Raw genomic sequence first — 16,863 nt, forward strand, 5'->3', positions numbered from 1 at the left:
TTTCCCTGCATCCTTGCCAGCTTTTGTTGTTCCTAGTCTTTTTGATGTTGGCCATCCTTACTGGTGTGAGGTGATACCTCATTGTGGTTTTAATTTGCATTTCCCTGATAATTAGTGATATGGAGCATCTTTCCATGTGCCTGTTGACCATCTGAATTTTTTCTTTGGAGAAGTGTCTATCATCCTCTGCCCATTTTTTAATCAGGTTGTTTGCTCTTTGGGTGTTGAAGTGTATGAGTTCTTTATATATTTTGGATGTTAACCCCTTGTTGGACATGTCATTTACGAATATATTCTCCCATACTGTAGGATGCCTTTTTGTTCTGCTGATGGTGTCCTTTGCTGTACAGAAGATTTTCAGTTTGATGTAGTCCCATTTGTTCATTTTTGCTTTTTTTTCTCTGCCCAAGGAGATGTGTTTAGAAAAAAGTTGCTCGTGTTTATATTCAAGAGATTTTTGCCTATGTTATCTTCTAAGAGTTTTAATGGTTTCATGACTTACATTCAGGTCTTTGATCCACTTAAAGTTTACTTTTGTGTATGGAGTTAGACAGTAATCCAGTTTCATTCTTTTACATGTAGCTGTCCAGTTTTGCAACACCAGTTGTTGAAGAGGCTGTCATTTTCCCAATGTATATCCATGGCTCCTTTATCATATATTTATTGACCATATATGCTTGGATTTATGTCTGGGCTTTCTATTTTATTCCATTAATCTATGAGTCTGTTCTTGTGCCAGTACCAAATTGTCTTGATTACTGTGGCTTTGTAGTAGAGCTTGAAGTTGGGGAGCATAATCCTTCTCAGGATTGCTTTGGCTATTTGGGGTCTTTTGTGGTTCCATATGAATTTTAGAACTATTTATTTTAGTTCGTTGAAGAGTGCCATTGGTATTTTGGTAGGGATTGCATTGAATCTGTAGATTGCCTTAGGCAGGATGGTCATTTTGACAATATTAATTCTTCCTAGCCATGAGCACAGAATGTATTTCCATTCATTGGTGTCGTCTTTAATTTCTTTCATGAGTGCCTTGTAGTTTTCAGGGTATAAGTCTTTCACCTCCTTGGTTAGGTATATTCCTAAGTATTTTATTCTTTTTGATGCAATTGTGAATGGAATTGTTTTCATGATTTCTCTTCTGCTAGTTCATTGTTAGTTTATAGGAATGCAACAGATTTCTCTGTGTTAATTTTGTATCCTGCAACTTTGCTGAATTCAGTTTATTCTAGTAGTTTTGGGGTGGATTCTTTAGGTTTTTTTTTTTTTACATATAATACCATGTCATCTGCAAACAGTGACAGTTTCACTTCTTCCTTACCAGTCTGGATGCCTTCAATTTCTTTGTGTTGTCTGATTGCTGTGGCTAGGACCTCCAGTACTATTTTGAATAAAAGTGGGGAGAGTGGGCATCCTTGTCTTCTTCCCGACCTTAAAGGAAAAGCTTTCAGCTTTTCACTGTTTAGTTGGCTGTGGGTTTGTCATATGTAGCTTATGTTGAGGTACTTGCCCTCTATACTCATTTTGTTGAGAGTTTTTATCATGAATGGATGTTGAATTTTGTCAAATGCTTTTTCAGCATCTATGGAGATCATCATGTCATTTTTGTCCTTTTTGTTGATACGGTATATGATATTGATGGATTTTTTAATATTATGCCATCCTTGCATCCCTGGAATAAATCCTACTTGATCATGATGGATGATCTTTTTTTATGTATTTTTTTAGTTCAGTTTGCTAATATTTTGTTGAGTATTTTTGTATCTGTGTTCATCAGGGATATTGGTCTGTAATTTTCTTTTTTTGTGGTGTCTGTGCCTGATTTTGGTATTAGAGTGATGCTGCCTTCATAGAATGAGTTTGGAAGTATTCCCTCCTCTTCTATTTGGAAAAAACTTTGAGGATGATGGGTATTAGGTCTTCACTAAATGTTTGATAAAATTCAGCAGTGAAGGCATCTGGTCTAGGAGTTTTGTTCTTAGGTAGTTTTTTGTTAGGTAGTTTTTTGATTACCAGTTAACTTTAATTGCTGGTAATTGGTCTGTCCAGATTTTCTGTTTCTTCCTGGGTCAGTCTTGGAAAGTTGTATTTTTCTAGAAGGTTGTCCATTTCTTATAGGTTATCAATTTGTTACCATATAATTTTTCATAGTACCCTCTAACAGTTTTTTGTATTTCTGTGGTGTCTAATGATATTTTATTTCTCATTTCTGATTTTGTTTATGTGTGTAGACTCCCTTTTTTTCTTGGTAAGTCCGGCTAAGGTTGTATCGGTTTTGTTTATTTTCTCAAAGAACCAGCTCTTGGTTTCATTGATTCTTTCTGTTGTTTTATTCTTCTCGATTTTATTTATTTCTGCTCTGATCTTTATTATGTCCCACCTTCTACTGACTTGGGCCTCATTTGTTGTTCTTTTTCCAGTTTCATTAATTATGAGTTTAGAGTGTTCATTTGGGATTGTTGTTCTTTCTTGAGGTAGGCCTGTATTGCAATATCCTTTCCTTTTAGCATGGCCTTTGCTGCATCCAACAGATTTTGTGGTGTTGAGTTATCATTTTCATTTGTCTCCATATATTGCTTGATCTCTGGTTTTATTTGTTCATTGATCCGTTGATTATTTAGGATCATAAATGTCACTCATCACCAGCCAAGGAGATGGAGCATCTGAAGCTCCTGTGAGTTCTCAACCTGCTGGGCTGAGTGTGCCAGGACGATTTTATCCACCTGTCCTTTCTCCTGAGCAGCAAGCTCTGTGTAATCCTTGCCCCTTTAGGAGCCCTCTTGCTGTTGGGAAGTCTTTTGAAGTACCCATCTTTTGTCCTGGAGCGGCTGGTTGTGGGTGCCTGTTCTCCACAAACAACTGGAATTTCAGTCTCTCCGAATATTCCGCCTGTCTTTGCCTTCCAACCCTTCTAATCTCCAGGGCATCATGTAATGTGGATTCTTGCTCCCAGAGCAGAACTCCAGGGCTGGGTGTTCACCAGTTCTAGGCTTCTACCCCCTCCCTGCTCTGTTTCTCTTCCTCCCACCAGTGGGCTGAGGTGGGAGGAGGGTTTGGGTCCTGCCAGATCACAGCTTTGCTACTTCACCCTTCTCTGTGAGGTTTCTTTTACCCTGAATGTAGGCAGTCTCTCACAGTCTTCTTTATGGTTACTTTTTCAGGATTCATTGTATTTTCTGTATTTTCATATTAAATGTAGTTATGGGAGGAGGGTTCTGTCTCACTTCTCACGCCGCCATCTTTAAGCCCTGTCCATGACTGTTTTTTTCAAATCCCACAAGGTATTATTTCACAGTCCTTCTCGTTAAGGGTGGGTGTGAAGCTGTGAGACCCTGGCATATTTTTCAACTTCTGTGCCTCACTCACGAGTCCTCATCTCAGGCTCTCACAAGAATTGAACTAGTTAGTGCATGTAAACTGCTTAGAACAGAACCTGGCCTAGAGTGAGTGGGAAGAGCTGCACACTACTGCTCCATCAGCGGGGCTTCCTGCCTCAAAGCCGAAGTTCCAGGAGGAACCAGACGCCTGTCCAACTCCCACACTGGCTTCATGTAGCGCCTTTTGACTGAAAACTCAGCTTCAGCCTGTGGCTGTTCAGAGAGACACAGGTTGTTTTCAGCAGCCCTGGGCCACTGCAGTCATCGGACATCTTGCATCCTGCATCCAAAGAGGATGAGCAGCCCCCAGCATGGGCTGGGAGCCAGTTTTTCCAAAACCTCTGCCTCCCTAATGAGCCCCAGGGATGGTTTTACGTTTCTTTCACATATAGCCAATTATCAGCCCTGTCAGGGAAGCATGCGTGGAAGTTTGGGAGAAAGGAGAGCTGGAAGCACAGCCTAGAGAACACGTGGAGTGCTGGAGCTCTCTGCCTTTGATCTCATCTTGGGGTACCCTTACCTCCCTCCGCTGCCCCCATACATGTTCTCCCCTCTGGGGGACTGTGTTAGACAGGGGATGCTAACTGCTCTAGCTTATGGCCCCCAAATTTTAACACTCTAAAGATCTCTTTGTTGTTCCCACCATAACACAGTTGTGGTCATGGGAGGTACCTGATCCTCTGAGGCCTCAGTCTTCCTTCAAGATCCTCTGCTTCCAGCCTGCAGAAGAGGCCAAGACAGGGGCGGCCATGGGCTGTCCCTCCCAAGATGCCATTCAGGGGTCAGTGCCGTAGGAGCTCTTTCTGCAGAGGTGGTTGTCTGGAGGCATCTGAGGCATTTGGAGTTGACAAATTCCAGGAGATGTGTTAACGCTGAGGAGTTCTGCACCCCAGCAGCTGCCCCCACTTCCTCTCCGCCCCCCATCTCTGGAGGCCCCGTACTTCCCTCTCCCATTGACATGCCCTGACCTAGACACCGCCTCCTCCTCTGGGAGGCCGTTTGTGACTCCTTAACAGGAAGAGTCACCCTGCTCAAGGGAACGCCCCTTTAAGTTGATCTGCATTTTCACTTTGTTCTTTAAAACGTCCGTGTAGCACGTAATGCAGAGTGACCAGCTGTTAGCTCAGGCCACTGTTCCAGGTCCTGGGGATGCCAGGCCCCAGCACTGGTCTTTGGGGATCTCAGGGTCTTGTGGAGGAGTCAGGGTTAAAGGAACAACCTTGTCATTGGAAGTTATGGTGTAATCCTGTTAGCGTCATGGGGATATGGGTCAGTCCAGGGAGCCATTCATTCTTTCCTGTTTGGGTAAGTTGAGAAGCCTGGAAAAGGATTGAACTTCTGAACTGGGATTTGGAAAATGAACAAGAACTCACTGTGGTCAAGGGGATGTGAGGGCTGGGGGGACATTCTAGGAGAAGGCTCCTCAGGTGCAGGAGCATATGGCTGCATCACCTGGGTCTGCTTCCAGAGTGAATCGAGATGCTCTTACTACTGACAGCCCTGAGAGGAGAGTGCAGGGGCTGCCCAAGCCTGGTACACGGGGTGCCCAGAAAATGCGTGTCAGGTTAATGAGGGAGCAAGCAGAACCAGGAAGTTGTTCTGAGCATGGAGTGGTGATAATATCCTGCTGAACATCCACCACATGCCACAGCCATAAATGGGATGTTATAATCCACCAAAACAGCCCCGTGATGTGTCAGGAATACTTAATAGTATCTTTGTTTCGTGAGTGGGGAAACTGAGGCACAGAGCAGTTAAAAGCCTTTCGCAGCCAGTGGCAGCTGCGCTGGGTATGCAGATGTCTGCTGTGCTCATCCCTTGACAAGGCACTGTGGGCGGCAGTGCAGGGCAGCCTAGCCACCTCGGATGCAGGGCTGGGCTTGCGTGGGTTGCTTGTTTCAGAAGTCAAGGTGACTTTTGGCCTATTGTGCTTTGCAGGCCTTCATCCCATCTTCTCGCAGCCCTCCCCCCACCTCTAGTCAGCCTCCTGCCTTGGTCACCGTGGGAAACAGTGGGCCCTTGTTTCCTCTGAATTCTGAACTCTGAGCACTGCACAGCACAGCACCCACTGTTGGCCACGCAGTATGGTGTGACTGGGAAGCGCGGCACCCGCGGACCTCCTCTAGCTCCAGTGGGTGGTCCTTTCATTGAGATAACCTTGTTACTGGCCTTCTGCGGAAGAGAACAAGTCCCTTTTCTGGGGACAAAGTATAGTCAGAAAAACAAACGTCATAATTGAAGTGAGTTCAGTCCTGTCCAGGCCTCACTCCCCACCCCATCTGGGAAATGAAGCCTCTGAGGTATCTCCCCACCCCTGTCCACTCCTCAGCAGCATCCACCACCGGGGACCACCTGCCCTGAGGGTCCTCTCCTCTGTAGTGCCTTGGATTCTCGGGAGCCTGCCTGAGCGCCCGTCCTGAGGGGGCAGCCCCAGGGGGCCTGCGTCCTCCTTCCCAGCCAGCCCAGAGAGACTGAAGTCCCCTTGAGGCATGTGCAGGGGCATAGACCCCTCAGGGTGATTGCCCCCGGAGGAGAGGCTCTGCTGGGGAGCCTTTTAGAGCCACCGACAGCTCCACTCAGGCCTCAGCAAAGATGCGGCAACGAGAGGCAGCCGAGCCGGGACCAGGCCAGGCTTGATGTGCATCCCAAGTTGCTGTTCTTGTGAAAGGATTTTAACTGGCATAAAAATGCTTGGAAAATACACAAAGGAAGGTGGCCAGCTTCCAGAACTCAGCTGTTTACCTTCAGTGGAGCAGCCGGGAATGCGGAGAGCTGATTTTCCAAACAGCCCATGGTTGTCAGGTCTACAGGCCTCAGGCTGATGCCAGGCCTGGATAAGCCACGGGCATCTTCTCTGCCCACCTCTTTCTCCAAACCCACTGGGACCCCATGACTGTCTCTTCCTGCTGCACAGGAAGGTTCCCTTTGGAGATGAGCATGCTGGTGGGGATGGGGTTTCTGACAGGCTCCAGGGCACACTGCCCAGCATCACTCATGTGACCGAATTCTCTTCTGTTGGTAGCTGTCTCGGTCTGAAAATATTGACCTCTTGTGTGGGGTACCTGCCACAGTGGAGCCATGGGTTATAGCAAACATGGGCATGCATGTGAGGCACCTTCTGAGAATTTGCTATTCTTTGCTTATTACCACTTCCTGCTGGCTTCTCTACCTTCCTTCAAAGTTTGCTTTTTCTGGGAAATAGGCTTGGATGGGAATATAATCCTGAATCTGTAAACAGAACCAGAAGGGCCTTTATAGTTTCCAGTGCCTATCAAAGAGGAAACTGAGGCCTTGGGGGTGATGAGCTGGGCTGGTACACAGGCCCAGGTCCCCTGCCCCTTGGCTACAGGCTGAGCCCACGGGTGTTGCTGTCTGGTTTCTGTCCAGACCCAGCTAAGACACCTCCCAGCTGTGTGGCCTTGGCAGTCATTGTCTTTCCTGGGCACTGGTGCTCCATCTGTTAAGGGAGGACTGGCGTGTCACCCCAGCTCCTGGGCTGCTGTGAAGCCAAGTGCCGCCTCTTTTCCCTATCCAGGAGCCCCAGACAGGTTGGCTGCTCAGCTGGTCTGATTTTTGTGTTGTTTTGTTCTGCACACAGGTTAGTCACCCCTGGGACAGAAAGTCGTCTTCAGTACTTTCTCATTGTAAGGTCCATGGATTATTTTCTTTAAAAAAAAAAAAATAGGGTAAATCCTTTAACATCTTTCCTGGCAGACAATGAGAAAGAAGAGTTAAGGACATCAGTAGGAAAGGGCTGGCACATTCCGGAGGTTTACCTGGAAAAGAGTTTAAATAGGGGATGATGACAGGTGTGGGCAGGGTCACAGGGGACAACAAGATGTGCTGAAGCACCCCAAGAGTGGTGGGCTGTCACCACCCCAAGCCCAAGGGAACGAGGGGCAGGGAGTTGGTGCCAGAGCCCCAGAGATAGCCGTGGTCTCAGCCGAGGAGCTGTCCTCCATCGGAACTCCAGCTGCTGCCAGGATATTGTAGGACAGTAGGACCAGGCTCCCAGGCTTCTCTCTCCCATCTTCTCCTGGTGCCTCCAATTGGCCAGACTCAGCCAGAAGCCAGAGGACAAGGCAGCCCGATGGATGTGGTGATTGAATGGGGATTGGGGTGGCAGGGACTGAGTGACAAGCAGCTTCAGATTGCGTTTTGCATCTAAGCTCTCCCGCTTTCTCGCTTTGAGTTCCTAGGCAGCTTTCAAAGTCTGTGTTCTCCACCCTCATTTGTGAAATCGCTTCTCATCCTGTGGTAGGAAAATAAAATGAAACAAATGCATTTAAGGTTTTAGCATGATACTGAATTAGACCAGTCAGATTTAGCTGTCATTGTGATTTCTTTACTAATGACTTTGAAACAGCAAATCCCAGAGGGAACCCCACTTGTGTGGGGATGAGTGTAGGGGTGGGACTGATGTCCTTCTCTGCCCTCTACTGAAGCCATCCAGGGGGGTCAGCCAGGTGCTAGGCTGGCGCCGCTGCCTCCAAGGGACAGTCCTTGCAGGTGGCGGTGGCTGCGTGCTGGGCGGCAGACACCTGGCAGGTCAGGAAGTGTAGTGTCCGGCTGCCCTGGCTTTTGGCAGGTGCTCCTGTCTCAGAGTCAGGTGATGCCGACTGGCAGCCAGCGGCTCTGGCTCTCTGGGGACCCAGTCTTCCTAATCCTGTGCTCTTGAAAAAATAAACACGTCCCCTAGTGGAGCAGCGTGAGCGGATTACAGGCAGCCCCGCCCTCCTTCAGTGGATCATGAGAGCCCTGATTTCAGTGTGAAAAGCAAGCAGCTTGTCGGTCAAAGCATCAGCTCTCAGATTCATGACGATCACAGCTTGGCCGAGGCTGTGTAGTTTTGTGGAGAGAGTAGGCACTTGGCTCTCCCTTCAGGTCTGGCTGCGTGACTTCAGTTACTGGATTTCCCCTTCCTTTCCTTACCTGAACAATCTCTGTTGCTGGGGAGGTGGGACGTGTCCAGTAAATGCTTTCTCTGTGAAGCAGTTTCACAGTGATGCTCGCTTGACCTGTAGGTACGTTGTCACCTCGACTCCATGTGTGTCTTCTGTGTGCTGGGTAGCATGGGGCTGGTGGACAGAAGTGTAAGCACAGGGCCTGCCCTGGAGGAGGTCTGGGGTCTTGGCAGGTTTGTCCCCTTTGTCCCATCCGTGTTTCCCATGAGGGCCGGCTTCCTGCCCATGTCAGTGCTGCAGGCACATGCAGCGTGGGACGAAGGTGGGGCAGTGGGCTCAGGTGCTGAAGCTGTTGTTTTTCTCTGTCCCGCCTCGCAGCTGAACCTTAACCGGCCAATCGAGGAGCAGGGCCCCCTGGACGTCATCATCCACAAGCTGACTGATGTTATCCTAGAAGCCGACCAGAACGACAGCCAGTCCCTGGAGCTAGTGCACAGGTTCCAGGTGAGCGAGGGTGGTGAGAGGAAAGGCCTAGGAACAATGCTTGGCATTTCTGAAGCTGTAGCAGCTGTCTTGCTGTGTAGGCCACTGGAGTGGCTCTGCCACTGTCGAGACATGGGCTGTGGTCAGACCTTTCCCTGCCAGAGCCTCAGTCTCCTTGGGTGTGAATTGGGATGACCCAGGCCTGGTTGGCTGCCCCTCTACCCCTCTACTTGTATAGACATGATTTACTGATCAGAGCTCTCTTAAGTCTAGGTGTGGCCTCCGCATCCTCACCACGGCCAGCGGTTCTGGGTTGGCACATGACCCTCTGGCCATGCTTGGAGAAAGGGACCCTTGAGGGCCTGGCCTGGTGGAGAAGCCCCTCTCTGGGCTTATTGCTTTGACCCCTGTGTGCTCGTCTCTGAGCATAGACTGAGTCTTCCTGGCTGTTTTCCTCCTCCCCATCCCATTTCCCCAGCAGCCTCCTGGGTCCTGACCCCTCTGTGACCTGCCTGCCACATGGGGGCTGGAGGTGCTGCCTTTGACCCCACTGACTTGTCCTGTGTTTTCTTTCTTCTAGACAGAGCGTGATTCATTCCTCTAGAAAGCAGCTTGAGGGTCATGACAAACAAAGTCATATTATCAGTGAAAATGCAGCCCAAATAGAGGCCCTCCCTGGTGGGAGGGGATGCTTAAGCCAGCACTTTTCAGTTTGATAATTGGAGATTTGATATCCTGGCTTTCTTTATCAGGACAAAGGGGACTCTCCCTCCCTGCCTGGCTGCACAGTAGCCCTCCTGTGGGCAGTGTTTTCTTTCTCCCATGTGCTCGGGGTCAATGACCTTGGCCTCCCCCACTTCCCCATGGCTCTCCCCACCTCTTTGCCTGGCTCTACCACAGATTTTCCCACTTCCCATTGCAAGTGGCTCCAGAAGCAGTTGTGTCCTGCTTGTGGCCTTGCTGATGCCCCCCTTCCCTCCTGCCTCTCCCCATATTGTGTCCTCCAGGGCCTTGCCTATGGCCTCAAGTCCCTCTTGCCTGCACAGAGCTGGAGGCCATGGGAAAGGCATATTCAGGCTCCTGCATGACCTTGCCAAGCCTCAGTTTTCTCATTTGTAAAATGGTGTCAGTGTCAAGAAAACCTCACACAGTGTTAGGAGTAAATGGCGTGATGCATGTAAAGTGCTTCACACCGTGCTGGGCCCCAGCAAACGCTTAGCAGGAGGTCCATGCTGAGTTGGCCACACGACCTTCCTAGCCTTAGTTTGCTCTTCTGCAAAGTGGGCAACAGCAGTTCTGCCATGTAGGGCAGGCAGGTTGCTGTGAGAAGTCAGTGTTCATGCATGGTGGGATGCCTAATGTCTGCTGACTGCTTGCAGTGCTCCTGCTATTGGGCCTCCTGGTACGGTCATCACTAATACTTGGTCACTCTGCTGTCCTCCTAGGTAAAGGACTATAGCCCCCAGCCAGCCCTGGTGCTCTGGGAGTTAGGGAACAACCCCCAGGGGCCTCCCATCCCCATCCCCACAGACACACAGCGCACAACCCAGGGCTGGTGATGACTGACCAGTAAAGGGGAGCTGGGTCCCCTGTGAAAAGGTTACAGAGCGAGAGCGTGTCGGGGGGATGTGGGGACATGGGCCTCACGGGTTTCAGCTATCGGGCATATTGCCCTGGAGGTCTTGGATGAGTCCCTGGAGTTTGGCCCACTCAGGGCACACACACCCAGCCAGCCCTGAAATGACTGAGGTAACCGTGGGCTAACCTTCCAGCCCCGGTGTTTCTGGGATAAGTTTTCACTGAGCTCTGGGCTTCAGCATGAAGCCGAATATCTGATAAGACCAGGACGTTTCCTCCTTTGTGAAGAGAACAATTCTTTGGGGAAAGGGTGACAAGCTGTGCTTTCCAGAGTCCCCAGGAAGAGGAGAGATGGTGTGGGGCTGGACAGAAGGGACAGGGAGATGCTGTTGAGGCCCGGGACAGAGGCCTGCTCAGCTGCACACTGGCCTTGCTCCTGCTGCCAGGCCTGGTGCCGTCGGTGCTGACCTGGTCACCCTACTCCGTCAAAGCCTACGAGGGATTCAAGTTCAGGGCCAGACCAGATAGACTGACACTTGACCTTGATCACGTCTGTTGTTTTCAGATTCCTGTTTTCATATTTATTCAAGACATCACCAAGGAGACGTTGGCTTGGGTGGAAAGGGAACACAGGATCCATACAGGGAAGTCTGTTTAAGAGGCAGGGCAGCAGAGCCCTGGGCTGGGGTTTGCAAAGCCGGTCGGTCCTCATCTTGTTGTAAGGAAACAGAGTAAGATGATTTACCCCAGCAGGGGCTCAGCTCCAAGGGCCTTCTCGGAGGTGATACTCAGGTCGCTCGGGAAGTAGTTTGGGGCTGTGTAGGTGGAGAAAGATGAGTTTCTGAGATGTTCCTGACAGCTCTGAAGCATTCTGCCCATGGGTTGCTTCCATTAAGCCTCAAGCCCCAGGAGGGACAGGAATTCTCAGAGCTAGGAAGGGTATGCTTTTTCCTGGCTGCCCTTGTGGACCAGATCAGAGGGATGCGCTTGGGGCTTACTGTAGATCCCCAAAGCTGGTTGCCATAGAAACCACCCCTTAAGACAGACCTCCCTCCGGCCCTCCCTCCCTCCCTCCTTCCTTTCTTCTCCTTTCCTTTTTCTCTCCTTCCCTGCCCTCCCCTCCCCTCCTCTTTTTTTTTTTGAGGGATAGGGGTTCATTTAATACAATTAGATCATTTAAAATCACATTAAGTACTAATTGACAAGAGTTCAGAGTTTGTAACAAAAGTACCAGGTTGGCTTGAGGAATTCACTTAAACTCTATGGTCTGCAAATTACTCATCTGTAAAATGAGTGAATTAGGCAGATGATCCCTAATGATCTTTTCAGTGTTGAGATTATGATAAAATTCATTTCTTTAAATCTTTAACTTTTTACATATGGTTTTAATTTTTTTTATTTTGGTATCATTAATCTACAATTACAGAAAGAACATTATGTTTACTAGGTTCCCCCCTTCACCAAGTTCCCCCCACATACCCCTTCACAGTCACTGTCCATCTGCGTAGTAAGACGCTGTAAAATCACTACTTGTCTTCTCTGTGTTGCACAGCCCTCCCCGTGCCCCCCACACTATACATGCTAATCGTAATGCCCCCTTTCTTTTTCCCTGCCCTTATCCCTCCCTTCCCTCCCATCCTCCCCAGTCCCTTTCCCGTTGGTAACTATTAGTCCATTCTTGGGTTCTGTGATTCTGCTGTTTTCTTCCTTCAGTTTTCCTTCCCCTCCTCTTTTTTAATACTGGGCTCAAAAGGGTTTGGCGTGGAGAATCACTGGGATGATTTGGTGGTTCTGTGCCCTGGTTCGTGAGGAGTCAGCAGTCTGGTGGCAGTGCCGTCCTGCCTGAGATTCAGTTGTCAGTGAATAGACTGGGTAAAGGTGCCCCTGGGAACCTGCGCGTGGGTGAGTTGGGCTGGGGTGGTGAAAAGGCCCCTGTCCTCGTGTTCAGGGGTCCCCTGGCTGCTCTAGCCACTTCCTCAAGGGAGCAGCAAGAACCTTCTCACTGTGGCACCAGGGCCACCTGTCAGGTGTGGCCAGGCAGGGGTGGGGATGGTCCTTCTGCCCCTTAGCAGGAAGGATGTTAAGTGTCCCACCAGTAGTCCCTGGGCCCCCCGTGTGAAAACAAGGACAGCTTCTTGTGCTGTGGCTCACTGCCGAGCGCCATCCACGTGATCACCCAGCCTGGAGGGGAGGCTATTGGGGAAACCAGGAGCTGCCCTCACACCTCCGGGAGGGATGAGTTAGCATAAACACAGACCTGATCCCTGTACATCCTTGGCTGAAAACCATTCTCTGCCTTCTTGTTGTGGTGACAACAAAATCTGGTCGTGTTCAACGTGGCCCATGAGGCCTGTGTGATTTGGCTGCTGCCTGCCTCCCCAGCCTCATCTTCTCACCACTGCCCCTTCGTGGCCAGGCTGGCCCTTCCACAGCAGCTCTCCAGCTGTCAGCTCCTGAACCTCAGTGCTTTTGCACAAGCTGTTCTGGTGCTCAGAATTCCATCCCCACTGCCAGTTCTCAGCTCAGGTGCCCCTTCCTCAGGAATGTCACCCTGGCTATCTAAGGATACATCCCCCGTCCTAGACCCTCATAACGTTGTGCTTTTCTTTCCTTCTGTTTGTAAGTTCATATTCTTCATCAGTTGTTACTTTCTATTTCCATTTGGGGTCAGCTACATGGGGTCAGGGATTGTGTCTGCTTCAAACTCACCTGGTATTCCCATTGCTGTGCATGGTGCTGGGCACGTTGGAGTTGTGCCCACCTGTATGTGAACTGAAAATGCATCGTGGGTGCTGGCCTTGTGGAGGGGGCCCTGGTGGGTCAGAGGAGGGAGTACGTGGTTCTAGTGGCCAGAACCGTGGAGGGCAGAGGCCAGGAGGGGTCATGAGGCAGATAGTGCTGTTTGTGGGGTGTGTGGACATGCCTCGTGGGGGCAGCTCTGGGACCGTCAGATTGGAGAGAGAAGGCTTTTGGCTGCCTTGCTGCGGCCCTTGGACTTTATCCTGCAGACTGGGGGTGGGGGTGATAAGATCAGATTTCACTGGAATGAAAGAGGCCCTGCTCAGGAGGGGGTAATTGCCAACCAACACCAGATGAACTCTGAGCAGTGAGAATGTCCTCCTCACCGGAGCCTGGCAGGTCTAAGGTGAAGAGGGAGCTCAAGCCCGGGAGGGGCAGCGCTGTCTGTGGTCCTGAGTGCCCCTCAGCTGGGACGCGTGAGCTCTGTGCAGCCGTGCAGGCCGTGCTGCGCTCTCCTCCCAGGTCCCTGCCAACTGACTGTATGGAACAGTTCTGGGAAGAGTTCTTGCCTTGCCCTCACGGGCGCAGGCAGAGAACATGCTTTCCATGCATCGACTCCTTCCTTGTTGTCTTACCTCCAAGGTAACAGCCTTGTGACTTAGCCTTCAGTAACCCACCTGCCCAGTCCCCACCCATTATCATTTTAAAAAACAGGTTTATTGGATACAACTCACATCCCATACAATTCACTCATTCCAAGGGTGCAGTCAGGTGGCTGTGAGTGTATTCACAGATGCGTGCAGCCATCAGCACCGTCAGTTTAAGAGCATTTTCATCACCCCAAAAGGCCTTTAGCTGTCACCCCCTTCCTGGCCTCAAGTAACCACCACTTTTTGCATCTGTAGAGTTCCGTGTCCTGGACTTTCACAGGGGTGGAGTCATAGAATATGTGACCTCTTGTGACTGCCTCTTTCACTCGGCACGATGTTTTCAAGGTCTGTCCCTGTTGCAGCACAAATGCTTCCTTTTCACGACTGAACAGCATCCTGTTGTACAGATACACTACACATTGTGTATCCAGTTCTCAGCTGATGAACATTTGGGTTGTTTCCATGTTTAGGCTATTAATAACCTTGCTGTAAACTTTTATGTACATGTTTTTGTGTGGATGTGTTTTTGTTTCTGTACACCCAGGAGTGGGGTTGCTGGTTACGTGCTGTCTGTCTGACTGAGGATCTGCCAGGCTGTTTCCCCAGTACTGCCCCCTGTTACATTCCCGCCAGCCGTGTATAAAGGTTCCAGTTTCTCCACATCCTCACCAATACTGCCCTGACTTTGATTTTAGCCATCCTAGTGGGTGTGAAGCAGTATCTTGTGGTTTAATTTAAAATTCCTTGATGGCTAGTGATGTCTAGCATCTCCTCGAGTGTGTATTGGCCATTTGTGTATCTTCCTTGGAACATACGTCATGTGTAAATGCCTAGAGCCCCCACGCTTCCCTTTCTACCTCTTTGGACTGTTGGGCCCCAGTAGCAGAATGGGTGGGTAGGTGCACTGATGTTGGAGCCTGTGGCCTGTGTTCCAGACTCTTCCCACCACTTCTGCTGGTTGGCCTTGGGAATGTCTTCTTACTTGCCCCTGCTCAGGTCCCTCATCTGTGAGATGGGGACAGTCCTAGCACCAAGTCAAGCACTCAGAGCACTGGGCACCCAGGCCGGACAGCCCTGGAGGAGCGAAGTGGGCACCTGCTGGGCCTGCCTGTGCCCTGCCTCACCCGCGCAGTACAGCAGCGGGCTCGCTCGCTCCTGGGGACGTTGGCGGGAATGGCTTCCGAGGCCCTTCCTGCCCCAGTTTACCAGGACAGGCTTGGCCATGCTGCAGTCACAGTGCCGCTCCTCAAACCCAGCATGGGGTTGTTTCTGTCACGTGCCGCGTGTCATCGGAGGGTTGGCTGAGCTCTGCTGCATGTCTGGGACCTGGGGTGATGGAGCAGCTGCTGATAAGTTGTCATGGCGGAGGGAGGAGCATTCTGTGAAAGCTTTTTCTGGTTCTCCGTTTCTGCCCTAAAGTGACACATGCTGGACTCTCACTTCGGTGGCCATGCCAGTTCTCGTGGCCATGACTGACCTCAGGGACTCAGGGAAGTAAGATCCGCCCGCATGCCAGGGGGCCAAATTTGGGGATAGTAACACAGCAGCCCCAGGGTGTCCTTTCCTTCTAAAAATTAAAAAAGATACTTCAGCTACCTTGTTAGCTTAACATGAAGATTAAGCAAGTTAACATGCGGGTGGCCCTTAGGATGGTGCCTGAGCGAGCACGCCTGTGTCAGCCTTCCCCCTCTTCCTGTCAGTGCCCAGCATGTGATTACCCGGGGGTAGCACTCAGTGGCCACTCAGTCAGGCATGTCAGCTTATTGTATCATCATCATCATCATTATTATTTTTACTACCGTGACTGCAGCCCTGCTCTAGCAGCCAGCCTTATCTGTGGCTGTCCTGGCTGACTTGAGAGTCTCAGGTGGAATTGGAGGCAATGAGGCAGCCATTATCAAGGTGCCCCACGTGGGAGGTGTACTCTGTGACAGGGGAGCAGACATGTGGACTGATTCTAATCCACTGAGGCAGGGCCAGATGGGGGTCCAGGGACTGGGTACTGTGCTCGGCTCCATGCCGCCCCCCGGCTGTCCCACCTGCTCCTTGGTTGCCTTGCTGGCACCCTGGGAGCCTGCCAGGATGGCAAATGCAAGACGGTGGCATGAACAGCAGTGGAATCAACTCCAAGGGTGGTTGTGAAGCAGCGGCCATCTCCCCCAAGACCACGGCTCTGTTTTGCTCTCCCCCGCAAGGCTCAGAAATGATTGGAGAGCTGTGTTGCATCAAACCCTGTCAGCCTCAGATGTTTATTGGGTAGCTGCCAGCCCAGGCTTTGTACGTGCCTGCTGTGGGGATGGAGGGGAAGTAGAAGAAGCAAGGTTTTGTTGTTCTAGGCCTTCTGATCTGATTAGGAAGATAACATCTAAACCTAACAAAAGTGAAGTGAGTTTCTGTCCTTTTGGGGACGGGGCCTGGTGGCAGGTGGGCCTCCTGGCTGAGAGCCCTGGGAGCCAGTGAAAGGCGTGGGATGGGTCCTGGAGCCACAGGAGAGGCCACTGCTTCTTTGCCGAGTGGGTCCCAGGCGGCACTCTCTGCTTTGGGCACTCCACGCCTTGTTTACTCATTTGGTGCTTACTGTATCAATCCCTGGAAAATGGAATTACTTCTCCACTTTTCAGGTTAGCAAACTGAGGCCCAAAGAAGTTAAGCCTCTTGCTTGAGTTCACTCATTAGAACATGGCAGAGCCAGGATTGTAATTTGTGCTCTTTTCAAATATGCCTCATGGTATTGGCTGGTAGCTGACGGCTAGGGGGTGTGCGGACCAGTGATTCAGGGTCACCTGAGGGAGAGGTCACTGTCTGGGATTGCCTCTGACACAGCTGGCGCCACACAATGATGATACATTGGCTGCAGATGCCTTAGGAGGCAGCACCAGGCCTATCTGTTGGTCCTGGCCCCAGAGGACAGATCCTGTCCTGGGGTGGCCGTGAGGTCAGCTTCTCCATGACTGCTGCCCTGGGTTACAAGGCTGCTCCTCCCCTGGCAGCGGGGGCTGCACAATCTGCCCATTGTGTGCCCTGATTAGGCCAGCCAGGCAGCGGCTGTGATTCATTCTTTCTGCTCAGTGGAGGTTGTGCCATGTAGTGCCATTAGCCATCTGCAGGGCCTTTCCTGTGTAGGGAGGAAGATAC

At 50.5% G+C, this 16,863-nt stretch overlaps 1 protein-coding gene across 2 annotated transcripts in view; it reads left to right on the forward strand.

Moving 5' to 3' along the window:
* Positions 1-16,863, forward strand: part of ITPK1 (inositol-tetrakisphosphate 1-kinase) — a 161,060-nt gene that overhangs the window by 83,889 nt on the left and 60,308 nt on the right. For both annotated transcript variants that reach the window (XM_036991712.2, XM_017680576.3), the window contains one exon: positions 8,657-8,782. In XM_036991712.2, the coding sequence (XP_036847607.2) occupies positions 8,657-8,782 (126 nt within the window). The remainder of the gene's footprint in view (positions 1-8,656; positions 8,783-16,863) is intronic.

This window comes from Manis javanica, chromosome 8, assembly GCF_040802235.1.
Source record: "Manis javanica isolate MJ-LG chromosome 8, MJ_LKY, whole genome shotgun sequence".
In the NCBI taxonomy this organism is placed as follows: Eukaryota; Metazoa; Chordata; class Mammalia; order Pholidota; family Manidae; genus Manis; species Manis javanica.